A 24,459-nucleotide genomic window follows, 5' to 3' on the forward strand; every position below is an offset into this window, starting at 1 on the left:
TTACGGAAAGTCAAACTATATGCTTGCGTTTCTCAAACTTAGAAATGTGATTTTCTAACTGGTTGCACATAACAGACATAATTGGATGGATTAATGGATTCGGTTTCCAGCATTCTGAAACTTGATCAGTCATAATGTGACAGGAACATGGCAAACCGTGTACTGTTTTTAAAGGAAAACGCTTTTGAACCAAAATTCAAAGCCAACAACTTTTTATGGAGGTTTAACTTCAAATACTCTGCTTTACTTCTATACTACCAACTAGTTACATGATGTTTTCTTCTCCATTCAGGTCTAAAGCTACACTGCTGCTTTCCGGTTACCAGAGCACTGTGAGATTAGAGTTATACACTTAGAGCAAAGCTATTAGTAGCCACGCATAAATATGGTAGAGCTAACAACAGAGAACCCTCAGAGCAGCGGTCCATATTATAGCCTTAAATGTGGCTAACATTGAGACAACATGCAACATAGACACATTCAACTGGTGGAAATGCTTGTTAGACGAAATCACAAGCCAGGACCTTCAACTATATCCTAATCTCTGTGTTGAAAAGCACAATAAATATTTTGAATGCGAATAACCTTGGAAACAAGGACTCAAATCTTCAGTCTGTGTTTGTACAATCTGTGAACCACATTTTTAAAGTTGTTGAACTGAAAATAAAGGATAGAATTTTGTGTCCTTTTTCCCACCTTCTGCAACTCCCCATGGATACTGCCTTCCTCTTACTCTCTTGCCATTCACTTCTATGATAGTGTTGCTACCGACCACAGCAAGAGGTAAACGGTCCTAAAAGACAAGAATGATTCAAAATTTTTATATATATATAGCGCAATTTAACATAAAATGTATTTCTTTATTTTAGCTTATATTGTCTTTTCCGCTTAAATATCCAAATATATCAAACCTTTATTTTTTTCACCAGCTTATTTTCTTCTTCATCATCTGTTTCAGGAAATTCATAGATCTTTATTTTGTGTTCCTGGATTTCCTTCATAATCTAGAATACAAACCATATGAAAGAAAACTGCAGTTTATACATTAGGTATAGGATACTTAATGGACTTCTATGGCTTAATGGGGTTGTCTTGCTGAGCATATTAGCATGCCATATAATCACATTAGCCACTGTAAATGCAGCTTCCGCTCTGACGGACTCGTGTCTCCATGTATTAGAAGGACAGACATTCATTTGAAAGGCTGCCATGTAATGCTACATTTCCCCTACAGCAATTGCCTGGACACAGTTTCCATCAGAACGAACAGCCAATTGCCGGGAGCGAGCGAAGCTAGACCCACAGAATGAAGCAACCTCTTTAAAGTAAAGCTACACATTTTATTAGAACTGGTTATAAAGCCAGCAGACAACCGCCAAAAAAGGAACAGTAAAACAAATAAAAAAATATTTGCAATATATTATGTTCAGTGTAGAAAGAAGTATCCTTTTGCGGCCTGAAAATTTTCAAGTATTGAACTTCATTACTATACAAACATCTTATACCTGAATCAATTATGTGTGTTAATAAGGCTCTGTTCACATCTGCGTTGGGGTCCGGTTCTGACTTTTCCGTCTCCATTGATTTCAATAGTGACGGAGCCGGTGTCCCTGGTTTCCATTTGCCTCTTTTGTGCAATGGACCTGTCGTTTTGCCGGAAGCAATAGCGTAGTCGACTAAAAGAGACAAAAAACCTCAGACGGAGCGTCAGAATGGGACACCAACGCAGATATGAACAGAGCCTAAGGCAGACTTTGCGATTTAAGTAAAAAATGGATCAAACCATGCTCACAGCGCATTCAGAACATTACATCCTTGTAACAGCCCATAATAAGAAAGGTCAACCAGCCCATAATAGCCTAGGTTAAAAGCAATTCGGCATTTAAGGAGATTTTTGCCATATACTAAGTAACAAAACTAAAAAAAAGTCAAAACCTCAAAAAGGTAATAAAGATATTTCTTTTATTTTTATCATTAAAACACTCCTAAATATGGGGCCCAGTGTCCTATTAAAATGTATTTGGTAATATTAGTGTAGCCAAAATAAGTTCTGTTTTAATAGCTGATGTTCTGTCTTTATCTTTCAAAGATGTTCTGTATCAATGAATTATAGATTAAATATATCCACATGTACCACAAAACATCACTGACTGAATTTGAATATAGTGATAATAAAAATGTACTTTTATTCAATATATATTAAATGGTGTTAAGTGGCATCCACCACAAAGTTCATGGACATGCACGTCTATCCACTATCTGACCCTGTGTAGACAGGCGCAAAACAGAAGAATTGAGAGGTTGTTGATTAAAAAAAAAAAAAAAAAAGGAGAGCCTTTACCCAAGTAACCCTATGATGTCCTAGGTAAACTGTTTAACTATACTCAATTAGATGATAAAGCCTCTCTAAACTACCTGGTTACTGACGACACCCTGTAATGAGAACAACGAAGGGTAGTGTTCACATTAACCCCTTCACGCAATTTCACGTACAGTTACGTGATGGGAGATGGTGTTTTCCCGCAACTCCACGTAACTGTACGTGAAACAGATGGAGCTGGCTCAGGAGCTGAGCCAGCGACATCATCGCCGGGTGACAGCTGTATGTTACAGCTGGCACCCTGGGGTATCAGCCAGGACCGAAGCTAGCCTCCGATCCGACCGATTAACCCCTCACATGCTGCGTTCAATAGAGATCGCAGAATGTGAGGCGTTTATAGCCACCGGCATCCCAGCAACGTGATCGCTGGGTTACCGGTGGCTGCAAAGGCGATCGGAGGGCTAATACTTACCTTCCGGTCAGCCAGTAACGGAATCCTCCTATGCCCCGTCGCCGGCGTGGCCCAGGAGGCTTCTGGTACCATCGGCAAGATGGCGCCGGCTCAGCTTCCGGCTCAGAAGCTGAGCCGGCGTCATCAGCAGTGGGTGTCCGCTGTATGTTACAGCGGACACCCCAATCTATCGGCAGGAACCGGCGATAGCTCCGATTCCTGCCATTAACCCCTTCAAGGCAGCGATTCAATGCAATCGCTGCATCAAAGTGGTCTGTATGAAATCGGCAGCCCTGCGATTGCAAGGCTGGCGACTGTTACTATGGCAACAGGATGCCTAACAATGGCTTCCTATCTGCCATTACGGAAGCCAATTAGGCCCCGCCCAGAGGCAGAGCCTGATCGGCTTGCTGTCAGTGAACAACTAACAGTTCTAATACATTGCACTACATAGGTAGTGCAATGTATTAGAACATCAAACAAACAGTTGGACCTTCAAGTCCCCTAGTGGGACTAAAGAAAAGTGTAAAAAAAAAAGTGTAAAAATAAAAGTTGTAAAAAATATAATAAAAGTTTCAAATAATAACACAAAACACAATCGCCCTTTTTCCCTTATCAAGTCATTTATTATTGAAAAAAATAAAGCCATACATATTTGGTATCGCTGCGACCGTAACGACCTTAAATATAAAAATATTATGTTATTTATTCCGCACAGTGAACGCAGTAAAAAAAAAAAAAACTAAAAAATACTGACATAATTGATATTTTTTGGTCACTTTGTCTTCCAAAAATTTAAATAAAAAAAAGTGATCAAAAAGTCGCATGTACCTAAAAATGGTACCTATAAAAACTATAACTCGTCTCGCTAAAAACAAGCCCCCATACAGCTCCGTCGACGAAAAAATTAAAACCGTTATGGCTCTCACAACTTGGCGACAGAAAAAATCCATTCTCTTTACAAAAGTTATTTTATTGTGCAAAAAGTTGTAAAACATAAAAAGTGCTATAAATTAGGTATCACCGGAATCGGACTGACCCGCCGAATAAAGGGAACATGTAATTTATAACGCATGGTGAACGCTGTATAAAAAGAATTTTAAAAAAATATGCCAGAATTGCTGTTTTTTGGTCACCCTGCCTCCCAAAAAAAAAAAAGGATAACAAGTGATCAAAAAGTCACATGTACCCCAAAATGGTACCAATAAAAACTACAGCTCATCCCGCAAAAAAAAACAGCCGTCATACCACTACGTCTATGAAAAAATAAAATTAGTTAAGGCTCCAATAAGCCAGGCAATAAAAATATGCAGTTGTGCCGACCCGAGGGGAACGTTTCTTCTGTTTCAAGTGGCGAATTATCAAGGCCCCTAAAATTAGGGAACCAGGAAGGGAAGGGAAGGGCCCAAACATATCTGCTGGAAGGGTGCCCATATTATACCAGGACAACACTTCCCAGCAAAATTCCTCAAACTGCAAAGATCCCGAGTGTGGACCAAAAGGGGAATAAGTAAAGACCATTTATTAGTGAGACACCGGCCTGTGCAGAAAGGATTGTGTCACAGCGTAACACACATCTATGGATTATTTTTTTTTTTTTTACCCCATTATTATACCACCTGACTATGCCCCTGATGTACTCTGCCCAGTTTACATGTACCCCCACATTATAAACGGAAACACCAATAAGACTCCAAACAAAACTACTACAAGCAAATATCCACGCTCCAAAAGCCAAATGGCGCTACCTCCCTTCTGAACGCTACAGTGTGCCCAAACAGCAGTTTACTTCCACATATATGGCATCGCCATACCCGGGAGAACCCTTTTAACAATTTTTGGGGTGTGTGTCTCCAGTGGCACAAGCTGGGCGCTACATATTGGCAGATCTATTGAAAAAAATCCCATTTTCACTCTGCAACATCAAGTGCACACCAATTTCTGCCAATCACCTGTGGGGTTAATATGCACACTACACCCCTAGGTGAATACCTTGAGGGGTGTAGTTTCCAAAATGGGGTCACTTCTGGGGGGATCCACTGTTTTGGTCCCACAGGGACTTTGCAAATGCGACATAGCGCCCAGAAACCAATCCAGCAAAATCTGTACTCCAAAAGCCAAATGGCGCTCCTTCCCTTCTGAGCCCTACTCTGTGCCCAAACAGCAGTTTATGACCACATATGGGGTATTGCCGTACACAGGAGAAGTTGCTTTACAAGTGTTGGGGTGCTTTTTTTCATTTATATGTTGAGAAAATGAAACATTTTCAGCTAAAACTACGTCTTATTGAAGAAAAAGGATTTTTTTTTATTTTCACTGCCCAATTCTAATAAAATCTATGAAACACCTGTGGGGTCAAAATGCTCACTACACCCCTAGATGAATTCCACAAGGGGTGTAGTTTCGTGAATCGAGTCACTTTTGGGGAGTTTCCACTGTACTGGTACCTTAGGAGCTTTGCAAAAGTGACATGGTGTCAAGAAACCAATCCAGCAAAATCTGTGCTCCAAAAGCCAAATGGCGCTCTTTCTCTTCTGATCCTTGCCGTGTGCCCAAACAGCAGTTTATGACTACAAATGGGGTATTGCCGTACACAGGAGAAGTTGCTTTACAAATGTTGGGGTTCTTTTATTCCTTTATTTGTTGAGAAAATGAAAAATTTTGAGCTAAAGCGACGTCTTATTGGAAAAAAAAGTATTTTTTTTCATCTTCACTGCCCAATTCTAATAAAATCTATGAAACCCCTGTGGGTTCAAAATGCTCACTACACCCCTAGATGGATTCTTCAAAGGATGTAGTTTCCTAAATGGAGTCACTTTTTTGGTGTTTTCACTGTTTTGGTCCCTTAGGGGCTTTGCAAATGCGACGTGGTCTCCGCAAACCATTCCTGCTAAATTTGAGCTCCAAAAGCCAAATGGCGCTCTTTCCCTTCTAAGCCCTGCCATGTGTTCAAACAGCCGTTTATTACCACATGTGGGGTATTGTTTTACTCGGGAGAAATTGCTTTACAAAAGTAGTGGTGCATTTTCTCCTTTTAGTCCTTGTGGAAATTAGAAAAAATTAGCTAAACCTACATTTTCTTTGAAAGAATGTAGATTTTCATTTTCACAGCCTACTTCCAATAATTTCTGCAAAAAACCTGCAAGGTCAAAATGCTCACTATACCCCTAGATAATTTCCTCAAGGGGTATAGTTTCCAAAATGGGGTCACTTTTGGGGGATTTCCACTGTTTTGGCGCCGTAAGAGCCTTTCAGACATGGTGCCTAAAATATTTTCTAATAAAAAGGAGGCCCCAAAATCCTCTAGGTGTTCCTTTGTTTCTGAGGCCTGTGTTTCAGTCAATAAGTGCACTAGGACCACATGTGGGGTATTTCTAAAAACGGCAGAACCTGGACAATAGATATTGAGTTACCAGAGAAACGCCAAACTTTGTGTTACAAAAAAAATAGATGAAAAATTTATTTCTGCAAAAAAAAATAAAAAAAAAAAATGAAATTTTACAATTTCACATCTACTTTGCCTTAATTCCTGTGAAACATCTAAAGGGTTAAGAAACTTTCTAAATGCTGTTTGGAATACTTTGAGGGGTGAAGTTTTTAAAATGGGGTGACTTATCGAGGGATTCTAATATATAAGGCCCTAAAATCAACTTCACAACTGAACTGGTCCCTGTAAAAATAGCCTTTTGAAATTTTCTTGAAAATGTGAGAAATTGCTGCTAAAGTTCTAAGACTTGTGATGTCATAGAAAAATAAAAGGATGTTCTAAAAACAATGCCAATCTAAAGTAGACATATGGGTGATGTTAATTAGCAACAATTTTGTGTGGTATTACTATCTGTCTTACAAGCAGATACATATAAATTTAGAAAAATGCTAATTTTTGCAATTTTTCGCTAAATTTTGGTGTTTTTCACAATTAAATACTTAATGTATCGAGCAAATTTTGCCAGTAACATGAAGTCCAATGTGTCACGAGAAAACAATCTCAGAATCGCTTGGATAGGTAAAAGCATTCCGAAGTTATTACCACATAAAGTGAAACATCAGATTTGAAAAAATTGGCTGTGTCCTGAAGGCCAAAACAGGCTGTGTCCTTAAGGGGTTAAAGGGGTATTCAAATCTACAAATGGAAAGGGAAAGGGTAAGAAATAGGGAAAAGAAAGGCAAGAAGCATAGAGATCAACGGATATAAAAACAGTATTTAATTGATAAAAATACTCCTACAAGGTTGGAGCTAATAGTGGCAAAAGCAAAAAAGCAAGGATTATTATCCTAGTGTATAAAAACCTACCAACATTTAAATCTCACGCCTGAACATTCCAAAATGTATCCTTTACAGAATTTGTTAGCAAAAATTGTTCTTTTAATTTAATTTATATACTTTTGTTTTAATTTTTATTTATTTTTTATTTGACTAACATTTTTCATCATGTTTTTTGTATTTTTTATTATTGACAATTGTTATGTGACAACATTTCAAGTGTCACAACAATTAGGCTATGTTCACACAGTTTTTTTTATGCGGAAACCGCGCCGCAAAACTCATGAAAAATGGCCCTAAAATGCCTCCCATTGATTTTGGTGGCGGGAGCGGTTTTCTCCCGCGAGCGGTAAAACCGCTTCGCGGGAGAAAGAAGGGATATGCCCTATCTTCGGGTGTTTACGCCTCTGACATCAGTGGGAGGCAGAGAAAGCGTATTTCGCGGCGTTTCATGCCCGCGGCGCTCAATGGACACGGGTGAAAAACGCAGCCAAAATCGGCGTGCAGGGAGAGGAAAATCTGCCTCAAACTTCCAAACGGAATTTTGAGGCAGAAAATCCGCCTGCAAAAAACTGTGTGAACATAGCCTTATTTAATTTAATTATTTTTTATACAAGTTTTGTTTTATTAAATCGTGTTACCTACACCAAACGAAAATTTTGTTTTATATTTGTATTTATTTCCGTCAATATAAGTCAATTGTTCTAACCGTAGGAACAGAACAGGGTAAACATACCGTTTATATTTCTAATCAGGGAAACCAAGTTATGGTAAAAAGTGAAAGTTATGGATCAGGAAGTCCTAGGTAAGACAACCAATTGTGTATATCTGCAGATTGGATTCGATTAGATTAATATATATATATATATCTATATCTATATCTATATATATATATATATCTAGTCCAGGGTGGATGAACACAGCACTCCAAATGCAACAAATCAGGCCATGTGCTCGTTACCTGGGGGTGAATCAATTCCCCAATATCCAGATAGAGAAAAATGTAGAGCGTAGTAACGGCACCAGGACTTCAAGATGGATGAAAGCAAAAGTGGATTTATTTCACCTCAACACAGCAACGTTTCGGTTCAACAGGAACCTTTCTCAAGCCATGAGAAAGGTTCCTGTTGAACCGAAACGTTGCTGTGTTGAGGTGAAATAAATCCACTTTTGCTTTCATCCATCTTGAAGTCCTGGTGCCGTTACTACGCTCTACATTTTTCTCTATATATATATCTATATATATCTATATCTATCTATATGTACATATACATACTAGGCCCTGACGTTACATGCCTAGACAGAAGACATTTTTATTAGAGAAAGCATCCAAAATTTAATGACTCGTTTAATCCATTTAGACTCACGGCTTGCATCCTATAAATCCATCTGCTCTCCTCTCTTAGTAGGAAGTTGTCCACTTCTCTTCCTTTGATCCCCATAGATAGATGGCAAATAGCCCAACCTGTGAGCTCCACAACATTAAAATTATGTTTAAGTTTAAAATGTCGGGCTACAGGGGTGGGTTGTAAGGGCTTATTTTTCTGAATTGCCTCTAGATCCATTCGGTCATAATTTTTGATGCTATTGAGATGTTCGCGTATCCTTATCTTCATCTGTCTCTTGGTTTTTCCAACATAGTGTAAGTTACATTTACACTTTACCATGTAGATAACCCCCTCAGTGGAGCAGGAGATATGTTGTCTGATGGTATAAGGCTTCCCCGAACCATCCACAAAGGACTTTTTTTTTTTCACTAACATATGACATGCTGTGCATGTCCCACATGGAAAACAACCCCTGGAAATTTCTGAAGTTTTCGCTGGATACAATCCCTTGTGAAATGGCTCTTAACTATATGTTGACCAATTGTATTGTTCTTTCTATAGCCTATTGAGGCTTTAGGGCCCAACTGCTTTTGTACGTCTGAATCAATTAGCAAGATCTTCCAATGGTTATTCACAATTCTACTCTTCTCTTCCCATTTATCATGAAGGGTTGTGAGGAATCTCACTTCATTTTCACAATTTTTCACTTTAACTTTGGTTAACAGTAACGTGTCCCTATCAGTGCGGAGTGCTTAATTATAAGCATATTTAATTTGGCGGTTTATGTAGTTCCTTTCTCTCAAATGACTTTTTAAAAATGTAGCCCCAAGTTTGAATTTCTCAAAGGTTGAGCAATTTCTTCTCAATCTCAGAAATTCGCCCTTGTTGTTCTTCACAGATGGACACTTCCAGCATCCAATAGGCTATTGGTAGCAGTCTCTTTCCTATATAGATCTGTCTCAATTTGCCGCTGCTGGTTGATGCCAATTTTAATGTCCAGGAAGGGAATTTTGACTTTACTGTAACTCAATGACAATTTGAGTTGGTTGCTATTAAGAATATTCACAAATTCTAATATCCCTTGTTCCTCCCCCCGCTATATGAATAGGACATCAATATAACGAAGCCAAGTCGTTACACTGTCACGAGTATATGATGGCAATTTGTGCACTAAATGTCGGAGTTCATGGTCCAGTCACGGACTGCATCTCTCAGTCAGACATCCCATGCCAGATACTATTGGCCTACCAGGAGGCTGCTCAAGGTTTTTGTGTACCTTGGGCAACATGTAAAATGTTGCTACCTTGGGATGTCTGACTGAGAGAAACTTGGATTCAGTCAGTGTGATGGCCCGTTCCTTCAGACCAAATTCAATCAATTCCTCATATTCTTTTAAAAATTGTACTGTGGGGTCACCCCAAAGGCTTTTATAGCAATCTGTATTATGAAGTTGTCTCCTCGCTTCCTTTATATACAAATCCATCAGCCAGATGACCACATTGCCCCCTTTATCGGACTGTTTGTACAAAACATCAGTCCATGTTTTGAACTTCTCCAGAGCAGCGTGTTCATCTGTCGAGATGTTTGGAAGGAGGGTGACTCACTCAGTTGGTTAATGTCATTAGATGCAAGTTCAATAAATAGTTTATCTGCTGGAGAAATATCAAAGTTTGGCATTTGTTTAGACTTTGGTTTGAATTTATTTTTTGTTCTTCATCAAAACAGTTCCAAGTGTTACATCCATTTGATTAATTGTACCAACCCCTTCTTCCATTAGACTTTCCAAATTTCCAATTGTTTGTAGTTCTTCCTCATCAAAAGGAGTAGTTTGGTTTAAACTCGTTTCTTCTTTCTGACTAATGATTTTTTTTTATAAATAAATTTGCGTCCAAATAAATGAAGGTCTTTGATGACCTCAAATTTATTAAGCCTGGGTGTCATACAAAAATTGAAACCTTTCTTTAGGATTCTAGTCTGAGCATTGGTGAGGACATGATGGGAAAGGTTAAGAATTTGCATACTCTTATAGGGGGCTGGGGGATCACTCAATGTCTCCTTTTCCCCCTGAAGGGTCTCCTCCCCCTCGGTTGTGTTATATATCCCCATCTTGATCTGTCCCATAAAAAAAATAGACTCAAAAGGCTTAAATTGCCTGGTTTAGGAAATTTATTGGGATTGTTGGTAGATAAACCTCTACTTCAGAGGAGACAGTAATATCTGATTCACTAGCTTCCGAGTTGTTAAAGAATTTACTTTCTTTTTATTTTTTAGAAAAGTCCGGGTCTCGTCTGGACTTGTTACCCCAAAGATAGATCTGTCCCGTTTGGTAGTCTTTTTGATCGTGTAAATATTTACGTATTTTTTTCTCTTTAATTTTTATCCAATTGTACTAGGGTCTTTTGAAATTTATCATCATTCTTGATTCTTCTTGTGACTTTCAAGTGCCTCAACTGTTTTATGTAAATCAGGTTCGATCTGTCCCAAAATGTTATTTTCATCTTCAATAAGAACATTCATTAAAGTCCTAGAGCAATCGGTCAGAGCTTGTTCCCATTCTGCTTTGAGGCCTGGTTTGCTCAATTCGTAACTAGGAAAGAGTGGAACTCTCAAACCACATTGGAACAAGATCTGTCCCAAAATCGAATCTCTAGTGGTCTAAGTCCACCATGCCTGCGTTTGCTTGAGTGTTAGGTCTTTAAATTGTTTAAAGAGGTTCTGTCACCACATTATAAGTGGCCTATCTTGTACATAATATGATCGGCGCTGTAATGTAGATTACAGCAGTGTTTTTATTTCGAAAAACGATCATTTTTGATGGCGTTATGACCTATTTTAGATTTATGCAAATGAGTTTCTTAATGGACAACTGGGCGTGTTTTACTTTTTAGTAATTACTTCGCTAACACAATCCCGACACTACAAAACAGCAAGTGTAATCTCGCGAGATTACGCTGTAAACGGTCATTTAAAACAAGATTAAGCTTGCTGTGCTGTAGTGTCGGGATTGTGTTAGCGAAGTGTCAGGATTCTGAATAGACATCACATCCTGGCTGGAGGAAATGTATATTCATTGTCAGGACACTGCAGTAACATTAATGTGTGTGTATGTGGCTGCACATAGCGATATAGCTATATCGCTATGTGCTGTGTAAATGAATGGAGAGAAGTGTATGACACTGCAATTGGTCAGTGTTATACACTTCTCTCCACAACGCCCACTTGGCTAAAAAGTAAAACACGGCCAGTTGTCAATTAAGAAACTCATTCGCATAAATCTAAAATAGGTCATAACTCTGTCAAAAATGATCATTTTTATAAATAATAAACACTGCTGTTATCTACATTACAACGCCGGTCACATCACATACAAGACAGGGCATTTATAATGTGGTGACAGAGCCTCTATAACCCCTTCCCGACATATGACATACAGTTACATTATAGCCGGGTAGGGGAAGTATGGCGCGGGCTCACGAAGTGAACCCGCTCCATACGATGCGGGTGTCGGCTGTTTGTTACAGCCGACACTTCAGAGTAACGAGTGGCATTGCGCTTGAACGCGATCCCGCTCGTTTAACTTGTTAAATGCTGCGGTCAATAGCGACCGCAGCATTTAAATCGTTAGAAAGAGGGGGGCCCCCCTCTAACAGCTCATCGCGCCCCCCGCAACGCAATCGTGGGTGGGAGCGATGGTCGCTATGGCTGCCTGGGGGCCTAATGAAGGCCCCTAGGTCCGCCATCTTTGTACACCTATTAAGCACTGCCTGTAAAAAAGGCAGTGTAAAAAAAAATATTAAAAGTTCAAAAAAAAACCCTTTTCCCATTTTCCCCCTAGAGCATAGTAAAAAAAAAAACATAATTGGTATCGCCACATCTGTAAAAGCCTGAACTATTACAATATATCATTATTTAACCCGCACGGTGAACGCCAGAAAAAAATAAATAAATTGTAAATTGTAAACTCCAGAATGTCTATTTTTTGGTCACCTAATCTCCCACAAAAAATGAAATAAAAAGTGATCAAACTGTCGCATGTACACCAAAATGGTATTATTAAAAACTACAGCTTATCCCGCAAAAAATAAACTGAAAAATAAAAAAAGTTATGGCTCTCGGAATTTGGCGACACAAAATTGTCTTTTACACTTAGGTTTTTACTTGTATAAGTACTAAAATATAGAAAAAAACTATATATATATATATATATTTGGTATCGCCGTAATCGTATTGACCCACAGGATAAAGTTAACATGCTGTTTTAATTCCACAGTGAATTCCGTAAAACGGCGTGGAAAAGACCACGGAGGAATCGCTGTTTTTTTCATTTTCTACCCCACAAATATTTTTTCTCCCGTTTCTTAGTACATTATATGGCAAAATAAATGGTGCTACGAAAAACTACAACTCATCCCGCAAAAATCAAGCCCTCATAGTACTATATCGACGGAAAAATAAAGACGTTATTGCTTTTGGAAGGTGGTGAGGAAAAAAAGAAAATTAAAATCTGAAAGTTGTTTACCACGGGAAATTCTCAATGGATAGGTCAACACCACTTCCCTACTGTGTTGTTTCGATTGAGAATAAATTATGTACAGCAGTCTGCTGTTGATTTGGTCTTTCTTTAAAGAGGCTCTGTCACCAGATTTTGCAACCCCTATCTGCTATTGCAGCAGATAGGCGCTGCAATGTAGATTACAGTAACGTTTTTATTTTTAAAAAACGAGCATTTTTGGCCAAGTTATGACCAATTTTGTATTTATGCAAATGAGGCTTGCAAAAGTCCAGGTGAGTCGATGTAGCTACTGACCTGTAAACGCCGATGCTGCTGCAGAATCAACTGTAGCCTCTGGTGCCGATGTGTCCTCGCTTGTCTGACACGATGCAGGACCTGTGAGTGACGACACAGCGTGATCTCTCGAGAACACGGCTGCGTCTGCACTGCCAGAAGCTGGGCGTTCTGAAGAGAAGTGGATGATACTTCTCGTCAGAACGCCCAGCTAGTAAAAGAAGTAAAAACGCCCCGATGTACGCACATAATACACGCCCAGTTGTACTTTTACTTTTCAACACGCCCAGTTGTACTTTTGCAAGCCTCATTTGCATAAATACAAAAATGGTCATAACTTGGCCAAAAATGCTCGTTTTTTAAAAATAAAAACGTTACTGTAATCTACATTGCAGCGCCTATCTGCTGCAATAAGAGATAGGGGTTGCAAAATCTGGTGACAGAGCCTCTTTAAGTTTATCCACTATATTGTATGTCGTCATAAGGAGTATAGTGTATGTTCCCAAAGAGGGAAAGTAAAGTGTCCAGCCATGACACACAGGTTACAGCAATAGACATTCTATTACTGTACTCAAATCTACATAATCATTTTAAATTGAATGTTTTTCGTTTGTTGCCTAGTGTTGCGGCCATTGCTGGGGCCGTGCTTGCGCACCGTTTACCCCTCCCTCTAATGTGGAGGATGGCATGCGCGGTAGCTCCCGGCCACCTCGTTTCCTAATTATGGACGGCTCCAGGGCATGCGCAGTGGCCCTGTAACTTTTGTCAAACTGAAGACAGCATAGAGTAGCTGTCTGCAAAGTGTGCTTGCTCTAAAGGTAAGGTTCTCTCTATGTGTAAACATAGAAAGAACAGTGTAGACTTCAGAATAGAGGGGGGGGTTAAAAATAGATTATGGGTATGGACGAGGTGGGGTGGTCTCAACCATTCTTACAATGCAAGAGTATAATAGAGTATCTAGCAGCATTGGGAGTGCGCACACGGAGCAGACGACACTGCTTAATTGACACCAAACTAGTACCGCCCACTTTTTCTCTCGCACGGAGGAGCAAGCAGCGCTGAAACAAAGAATAGAAGCAATTCTGAGGGTAAGAAAAGTGAACACATGGCAAGGTTATGCCATCCTATTCAGACTAGCGTGATTCTCATCCCGGTGTGTCAAAATAATGCACAACACACGGACCCATTGATTTCAATGGGGCCATTCAGGCATGCGTGAGCATTCACAAAGCCAATTTTCATCGCGTGAAACTCACTGCATGTCCTATATTGCTGCGTTTTCACCCACCTAGTCGCCCATTGAAGTCTATGGATGCATGAAAACCAGACAGCACACGGATGCACATCCGTGTGCGGTCAACGTTTCACGCATCAATCACATAAAAATGAAAATAATTAAAAAAAAAAAAAAGAAAAAAAAAGTGCTTGCACGGACGTTAAAAACGCATGCCACACGCAAAGTACACGGATATGAAATGTAGAAAAGCATATGCGTTTTTATGCGCGCAAATCGGACACGTGTGACTGTAGCCTTTTAATTATTATTAAAGCTAGGGAAAAAAAACAAAAAAAACTTCAGTTGGGAGGAACCCTTTAACTATAGTATGTATAATTAGGCTATTTTCTCATCTTATATATCTGTCATCTCGACGCGTTTCACCCCAAGCATTTGGGGGACCCTCAGGAAATTGACGCAGATCTTAAGACCAGTAAAAACCGCTGTTAAATAATAAAGTAGATGAAAAACATTAAAAACTGCTTTGCCAGAGTCTTGATGGTGGACTCCAGCAGCATGATTTCACTAAACACAATTTTAATATACTGGGTGGGCCATTTATATGGATACACCTAAATAAAATGGGAATGGTTGGTGATATTAACTTCCTGTTTGTGGCACATTAGTATATGGGAGGGGGGAAACTTTTCAAGCTGGGTGTTGACCATGGCGGCCATTTTGAAGTCGGCCATTTTGTATCCAACTTTAGTTTTTTCAATGGGAAGAGGCTCATGTGACACATCAAACTTATCGAGAATTTCACAAGAAAAACAATGGTGTGCTTGGTTTTAACGTTACTTTATTCTTTCATGAGTTATTTACAAGTTTCTGACCACTTATAAAATGTGTTCAAAGTGCTGCCCATTGTGTTGGATTGTCAATGCAACCCTCTTCTCCCACTCTTCACACACTGATAGCAACACCGCAGAAGAAATGCTAGCACAGGCTTCCAGTATCCGTAGTTTCAGTTGCTGCACATCTCGTATCTTCACAGCATAGACAATTGCCTTCAGATGACCCCAAAGATAAAAGTCTAAGGGGGTCAGATCGGGAGACCTAGGGGGCCATTCAACTGGCCCACGACGACCAATCCACTTTCCAGGAAACTGTTCATCTAGGAATGCTCGGACCTGACACCCATTATGTCACCCATAACTTGTAAATAACTCATGAAAGAATAAAGTAACGTTATAACCAAGCACACCATTGTTTTTCTTGTGAAATTCTCGATAAGTTTGATGTGTCACATGACCCTCTTCCCATTGAAAAAACTAAAGTTGGATACAAAATGGCCGACTTCAAAATGGCCGCCATGGTCAACACCCAGCTTGAAAAGTTTCCCCCCTCCCATATACTAATGTGCCACAAACAGGAAGTTAATATCACCAACCATTCCCATTTTATTTAGGTGTATCCATATAAATGGCCCACCCTGTATATTGAATAAAAGTAAATTTTTAGTTCCTATCACTAGTTTCACGTTCCGTTAGTGATATGTACGAAGATATTATGGGTCAAACAGATAAAAGGTCCTCTGTGTAAATGACATAAGACTGTCCTCATCAGCGTCAGGTTCTGTTTCGGGTTTCCATTCATCTATTCTGTCAGAGAAACAGGTGAACGGAAAGCCGAACAGAAACTATTGTTCCGTTTGCATTACCATTGATTTCAATGGTAATGCTTCAGTTTCAGGTCATTGACTTTACAGATAAGTCAGTCAATGACCGGACTTTCTTCGTGCACTCCATGAATAACATTGTTTTATCGATACAGATATGATCAATGACTCCTGCTCTACTGCATGGTCTAATCGGGGTCCGTGGGAGTCTGAAATCCAGGTCCTGTTGTATCTGAGGCTCAGGAAAACAATTGTGCAAAGTGTGAATTACTATTACAATAGAATAAATTACAAGCAGTAAAACCACCACTGAGAAAGAATATCACGTAACCACTGAGGCAAATGTGTCACAATGCGTTGGCAGCAAGGGGGTTTTCAGAGTTTCTCCGTATGGATAACTACGTAGAGTCAACATTTACCACAGGGAAGAATATACAACATTCTATGCCATGTTTGCACATTCAGGATTTGCTATAGACAAATCCGACGTGGTTGCTGCGGATATTAAAATTCTCTGCAGTCATTTTTCCATGTAGATTTTTTTTGCCGCATGCAAATGTTGTACAAAATACATATTCACGTGCAACAGATGCGGAAGGTCAGCAGATTTGATTTGGATTTAGGCACGGATTCATCAAATCCTAAACATGGGAACATAGCCATACTGTGCATTTCAAATACTTAAAATAAATGGAAAAAATTGTAAAGAAAGGAAAACCGAATGTAAAAACGAAGACCTAGATCAGGTAGTGAAATATAGATCTAAGCTGTAAGAAAAGGTTCTAGCCACTGATCACAACACAACCTTTATGTATATAGGACAGCATTTTTTTTTTGCAGTGTGGTAGAGGTGAAATTATCGAACTTAATACAAAAAAAAAACAATTCCGTGTTTAGCCTATAGCAGCAGCACACCACCGTATTAGGTTTTCTTGTTTTTTCTTTTTACAGTACAGCGGCAGGAACGGCAAAGTATTTTATGCAGAGACAATATATACTATATTTCCCAAAGTAGGGGGATAGACACTACTCAGATCTTACCTGTTTTTTGAACTGCTGGCATTCTTCTGGTGTGAGGGTATCGGCTTTAGCAATAAGTGGAATAATATTGACTTTTTCATGGAGACGCTTCATAAATTCAATGTCCAATGGCTTCAGCCTACAATGAAACAATAATGTAATAAATGCTTTATATATTTTTAGGGAATGTCAACGTGAAACAAGCTCAAATGTGAGAGACCACTAAACTAGAAATTAACAAAAATTAGACACTCAAACGTGTCTCAAGAGATCAATATTCATCAGAAGGATGACACAGACTTTAATCCTGGGGCACTTCGATTTTGCGATTATGAGCATTCAGATAAATTCTGTACATGTTCGATCACTATCATTAAAGGAGAATGTACTTTGTACAAAAGGCTACATTCATCCATATGTTCCACTAACACAGGCAACAGAAAACCAAGAGTAAGCTAAATGAGAGATTACAAAAATAAAAAAAGGCACATTTATATCTATCTATAATATATATATATATATATATATATATATATATATATATATATATATATATATATATATATACACATATACACACATTAATATACACACACACACACACACACACACACACACATTAATATACACACACACACATATATATGTACACACACACACACACACACATTAATATACACACACACACATTAATACACACAGACACACACACACACACACACACACACACACACACACATTAATATATATATGAAATCACGATAAGGTGCTGTAATTGCTTCTGATGACAGAAACCAGGCTCAAACGTACACTCTAGCAAAAAAAATACATATTCTTCTTAGCTCCTTAATGACCGGGCATGTTTGTACCTTAATGACCAAGCCAGATTTGTCAAATCTGGTATGTCTGACTTTATCAGAGAATAACTCTGTGAAAGTTTTGAATATCCAAGTAATTCTGACATTGTTTTTTCGTCACATGTTGTACTTTATTTTAGTGGTAAAAGTAGACTGATACGATTTGCGGAAATTAATTAAAAAATAGAGAAATTGAAGAAATTTTGTAAAAATGATAATTTTTCCCTATTTTTAACTGCAATATGTCACATATATACACACATACTGTACAATTTTTTTAATTATATATATATTTCCATCTCTTTACTCTATTTTGGCAGCACTTTTGAAAAAAAAATTTTTTTTTGGAGCAATTTGGAAGACTTACAAATTTAGTAATCATTTTATACATTTTGAAGTACATTTTGTTTTCCTGCACCAAGCCAGGTTTTCAGAGGCTCATAGGTGTCAGAATGGTGGAAACACCCACAAGTGACCCCATTTTGAAAACTACACCCCTTAAGGTATTTATTAAGGGGTGTTCTAAGTATTTTGACCCTACAGTTTTTTTGTAAGAATTCATGCAAAGCAGGCGTAAAAAAATATTTCACTTTTTTCATAAAAGTATCACTTTGAAGACCGATTTCTGTGTAAAGTGACCATGAGAATGAAGAAACACACCCCAAAATATATCACCCTGTTTCTCCTGTTTTCAAAAATGCCCCCATTGTGACCCTAATGCATTGCTTGGACACACGACAGGGCCCGAAAGGGAGGGAGCACCCGGAGGCTTTCTGGACTCATATTTTGCTTGAAAATGTTTTAGGCCCCACTGTACATTTGGAGAGGTTTTGAGCTATCAGAGCGATAGAATCTCCCCATAAACGACCCCATTTAGAAAACTAGACCCCTTAAGGTATTTATCTAGGGGTGTAGTGCGTACTTTGACCCCACAGTTTTTTGCTAAATTTAATGCATAGCAGGTGAAAAAAAAACCAAAAAAAACACTTTTTTCATAAAAGTATCAGTTTGAAGACCGATTTCTGTGTAAAGCGACCATGAGAATGAAGAAACACACCCCAAAATCTATCACCCTGTTTCTCCTGTTTTCAAAAATGCCCCCATTGTGACCCTAATGCAATACTTGGACACACGACAGGGCCCGAAAGGGAGGGAGCACCCGGAGGCTTTCAGGACTCATATTTTGCTTGAAAATATTTTAGGCCCCACTGTACATTTGGAGAAGCTTTGAGCTGCCAGAACTATAGAAACTGCCCATAAACGACCCCATTTCGAAAACTAGACCCCTTAAGGTATTTATCTAGGGGTATAGTTAGCATTTTGACCACACAGGTTTTGCGCTAAATATATTGGAATTAGTCTGTAAAAATTAAAATGTACTTTTTTTCTGAAACATAGAAATTTTTATTATTTACAAGGAATAACGAAGAAAATGCACCCCAACATTTGTAAAGTCATGTCTCCCGATTACGACAATACCCCATATGTGGTAATAAACTGCTGTTTGGACCCACAGCAGGGCTCAGAAGGGAAGGAGCGCCATTTGGATTTATGATTTTGCTGGAATGGTTTTCGGTGCCATGTCGCATTTGCAATGCACTGGAGGGACCAAAACAGTGGAAACCCACCAAAAGTGACCCCATTTTGGAAAAACCTTCAAGGAATTTTTCTAGTGGTATAGTGAGCATTTACACCCCACGGGTCTTTTGCAGAGTTTTTTAGAATTAGGGCGCGAAAATTAATATCAACATTTTTTCCACTAAAATGTTGAATTTTCTCATTTTCACAAGGGATAAAGGAGGAAAAAACCAACCATTTCTTATAACGCAATTTCTCCCGAGTACGGAAATACCCCACATGGGGTCATACGTTTTTTCATTAGAAATGAATTAACCCTCTCAGGACTGATCCAGTTTTTGCTTTCTTATTTTAGATTTTACCTCCCCGCTTTCCAAGAGCCATAACTGTTTTATTTTTCCATCAATAGAGCGGTGTGAGGGCTTATTTCTTGCGGGAGGAGCTGCAGTTTTTATTGGTACCATTTTTTGGTACATAAAAAGTGATTCAAAAGTTGTATTACATTTTTTTTTTAGAGCGAAGGTGACAAAAAAAAAAAAAAAACTGCGATTTTGGCGGTTTCAATTATTAAATTTTTTTAAGGTGTGCACTGTGCAAATTAAATAATGCTAAATTGTAATAGTTCGGACTTTTACGGACGTAGCGATACTAATTTTGTTCATTTTTTTACATTACTTTAGAAGAAAAATGCGAAAAGATGTTTTGTTTTTTTAACTTAAAAAAAAAAATTCTCACTACTAATAACTATAATTCTTCTACACATTTTATTAATCAATCCCCTTAGGGGACTTGATCCAGCGATCATTGGATCGCTGGTACAATACACTGCAATACTAATGTATTGCAGTATATTGTTATTCTTACAGGCTTCTGTAACAGAGCGATCGCTGTTCCTGTCCGTTAGTACCGAGGGGGCCTGCTGTAATACACAGCCGACACCCGCAGCGTATGGAGCGGGCACAGCACGTGAGCCGGCTCCATACATCAACCGCCGCACCATGACGGGCAATTAAGTCATAGTGCGCAAAAGGGGTTAATGCGCAGCGGATGGTTCAAAGTGAAAATTGCAATTTTCCACCGATATGCCATTTTAGTGCATAATATGTTTTGCCCAGTTTGTGCCACAGAAGACAAATACCTCATAAAACGTTAAGCGGGTTCTCTCGGGTATGGCGACGCCATATGTGTGGGCGCAAACTGCTGCTTGGGCACGCTGCAGGGCTCAGAAGGGAGGGAACGCCATTTTGCTTTTGGAGCGCAGATTTTGCTTGGTAGTTTCTCTGTTTTGCTGGTATTTCAGTTTATAATGTGGGGGGCATGTGTAATCTGTGCGGAATAAGAGGGTATAATAATGGGGTAAATAAATAATAATTCATAGATATGTGGCCAGTGTCGCACTGATAAATGGCGCCCGATCTTATCCGCTTTTGAAACACTCTGCACATTTTGCATCGCCATATTCTGAAAGCCAGAACTTTTTTATTTTTTCACCACTGGAGCCCTGTGAGGGCTTATTTGTTGCGGGACAATCTGTAGTTTTCATTGGTACCATTTTGGGGTACGTGCGATTTTTTTTTTTATCACTTATTGTTCAATTTTTTTGCAATCCTGAGCAAAAAACAGGAATTCTGACACCGTTTTTTAGGTTTTCTTTTTGCGGCGCTCACCGTACGCTATAAATTACATTTTTACTTTATTCTTCGGGTCGGTACGATTACGGTGATACCATATGTATATAGGTTTGGTCCTTTTTTTTAGTGTTTGCACAATAAAATGACTTATTTATAAAAAAAAAAATTCTGTGTCACCATATTCTGAGAGACATAATTTTTTTATTTTTTAGTCAAAAAAGCTGTGTAAGGGCTTGTTTTTTGCGGGACGGATAGAAGTTTTTATTGGTGCTATTTTTGGGAACATGCAACTTTTTGATCACTTTTTATTCTTTATTTAGGGAGCGGTGGTGACCAAAAAAATTGTGATTCTGTCGTTTTTTATTGATTTTTTTTTGGGGTGTTCATCGTGCGCGGAAAATAACATTACAGTTTTATAGTTGGGGTCGTTACGAACGCGGTGATACAAAATGTGTACTTTTATAACGTGTTAATTTTTTTTCTATAATAAAAGTCTTATTATAGGGAAAAAAAGCATTTAGTGTTTATAGAACTTAGAACTTTTATTTTTACACTTTTTTTAAAACATTTTTTTTACTTTTTTCACTTGTCCCACTAGGGGACACTTAGACTTGCAGCTTTGATCGCTGCTGGAGTACATTACACTACACACGTAGTGTAATGTACTCTGTCATTGTGACGTGACTGTCACACTGACAGGAAGCAGAGGAGGAACGGCCGGAGGCTGTTCCTCCGAAGCTTCCGTACATGGCAACCCGGAGGTCATTATCTGACCTCCGATTGCCGTGACAAGCATCGGTAGCCCCCACGATCACTTCGCGGGGGCTACCGATGTGCTTCAAACCACTTAAATGCGGCGACGGCAATCCGTCGCCGCACTTAAAGGGTTAACTGCCGGAAGCAGCACAGAGTGACAGTTTGAAATGCGGACGAAAATGAACGTCCTGGTGCGGGAACTAGCAGCCGACCAGGACGTGCATTTTCGTCCTTGGTCGTGAAAGGGTTAAAGCATTATTTTCCCTATGAGATAACTGAAATTGATCTTGAAACATGTATATCTTGAATGCATAAATTGCCTTTGCCATCCACATAGCATGACCTACAGCTCCTGGTATACGAAACAATATCCCGTTCTTCGGAATGCCGCCAAGAAAGATTATCGTTAACTCCAACAATTCTCTGTAATCATCTCGCTGTTGTTTTTGCGTAGAAAGGTGGTGTTCAAGAAATCCAAGAATGTTAGAGCGGACATCAGGCACTTCATTGCTACCCGTTATGTAAACCTTGTCGAGTTTCGTCCAAGTTTCTCTAAATCTCTTGAACTGCGCCATGTCTGGACCAGAAGTTGCACCCATCAGTGAGTCTTAACGAACTAAAAAATGTGATAACAAAAGGGAGGTACAACAGGTCATGATTTAATTTTTTTTCTTCTAGATTTGTACAGGCACCATTTACTCGATCGGTGTTGCTTGTTGTCGTATCACAGCAAAGTGCCTGAATTTTGTCGGTTATACCCCACTTCTCCATTGCTTGGTAAATAGCCATGGCTTGCTCATCTCCTGAAGATGTTGGGATTTCAAGGACTCCCAACAATTGCTCCTTGCCTTGAAAAGTTACTATTATTGGCAGTCTATCAACCTTTTCAACACCTGCGAGTGCTGGGAGAGGCTTTCCATCCCAGTGCAACACTAATTCTTGACAGTCGTTTAGGTTAAATTTGTGCTGAATTTGTGTGTCTTGCTTCTCCAAATTTTTTCTAACGCGTTGAAATGAAGTGCGATTTATTACCACGTTTTCAGTATCACGCCCGAAAGTTTCTGCAGCAGCCATTAATTGGTAAACCCCATTTCTATCAGTGATTTTGCACCTATCAAAAAATTCAGAGACGGGGAGTAAAAAACTGCAATGTACCTACAGTTGCTGGAACTGTTGCTACTGCTGTGGTTGTTGCTGATATTTGCTGAACGATGACAGAGGAATTTTCACTGTCGTCACCACCCTCACTGCTTTGGCTGCTTGACGTTGAATCATCAGTTTTTGATGTAGCAAGCTGATGAGTAGCAAAAGGTTGTTCCATTTCTTAAGCCCTTTTTTTCCTGGCAGTTTCCATTGCAGTGCTCTTTCTTCCTTGTGTTTTAGTTTTTGATCTACACCAACCATGGAGCCCGGTCGTCCTTTTTGGCGCTGAAGCATTAAGAAATGCTTATCCTCTTCATTTTTCATCTGTCCCAAAGCATCTGAATGAGCTATGTCAAAGAGAACGTCCATCATTTCCACAAAAAGATCTTTCTTTTTCCTTGCCTGCAGGTCTAGTCAAGGTTTTCTGTAAACCTTTCCATTCATCACAGAGTTTGAGCAACTTAACACAGTGGTCAGTTCTTCTAGTAGGAATTCGTGCTTTTTGCCAAAAAATGGAAACTTCTTGAATCACCAATGCTGCACTTTCCTTTGTTGTAAGATTTACAACTCTTACATTGTAGGGAAAAAAACGCTTAAAATTTGCCGGTTTGAAGGTAGTTTGGGTCCGACGATTTGATTGGCAATGTAGCCAACAAGAGAGACATAAAAATAGTTTCTTAACTTCTGTGACGAACTACCTGAAGAAGTTGATGCCATTTTACAAGTCTAGGGAGAACATGTCACAAAAGTCACTTTACACCAGCAGCACAAACCGTTCTAAAACAATAATTGAAAAATCATTCAGACACATCATATTTGGTTACAAAATAAGAAAACGAAGCACATAACATTATAAAAACAGATCTCATAATATAAGTTTACCTAATAATAGTATAAATAATAGTATAAGTTTACCTAATAATATTAATGAAAAATTGCACAACAATTCACACTGCAAACAAATCACATGCTATCGGGAAAAAAAATTGCATGCTAATTAAATTAATGAAAACTCGCATTAATATCCATTACTAGTGCTTATAAGTTGTTACAAATAAAATAACGAAAATTTTTTTTATCTGAAAAAATGACTTTCCGGGCGAAAATGTAAAAACTTCATGGTCGATGAGGGTTGCCTTGCAGTTGTCCAGTTGAGCTAAAATTAGGAACAGATCGTTTTTTTCTTGATTGGAACAAGATAGGGAGGTGGGTGCTAAACTTTTAGAAAGTTGAAAAATAAGGGCCACCCTAAAAACACACGCACCTATATATATATATATATATATATATATATATATATATATATATATATAGTGCCGCACATACTCCGCAATACTTTATACATGAACCTCCTGAACTGTAATCAAAATCAGACATTACATAGTAACAAGCTAGAGGTCAACAGCACTGGATCGGAATGTAAAGTATGGA

General features: G+C 38.8%; 1 protein-coding gene across 4 annotated transcripts in view; it reads right to left on the reverse strand.

Moving 5' to 3' along the window:
* SEPTIN7 (septin 7) overlaps positions 1 to 24,459 on the reverse strand; it is a 220,265-nt gene that overhangs the window by 34,360 nt on the left and 161,446 nt on the right. For all 4 annotated transcript variants that reach the window (XM_075827030.1, XM_075827029.1, XM_075827031.1 and 1 more), the window contains 3 exons: positions 17,085 to 17,202; positions 912 to 1,004; positions 697 to 793 (listed from right to left, as the gene is read on the reverse strand). In XM_075827030.1, the coding sequence (XP_075683145.1) occupies positions 697 to 793; positions 912 to 1,004; positions 17,085 to 17,202 (308 nt within the window). The remainder of the gene's footprint in view (positions 1 to 696; positions 794 to 911; positions 1,005 to 17,084; positions 17,203 to 24,459) is intronic.

Source organism: Rhinoderma darwinii, chromosome 5 (assembly GCF_050947455.1).
Source record: "Rhinoderma darwinii isolate aRhiDar2 chromosome 5, aRhiDar2.hap1, whole genome shotgun sequence".
NCBI classification, from domain to species: Eukaryota; Metazoa; Chordata; class Amphibia; order Anura; family Rhinodermatidae; genus Rhinoderma; species Rhinoderma darwinii.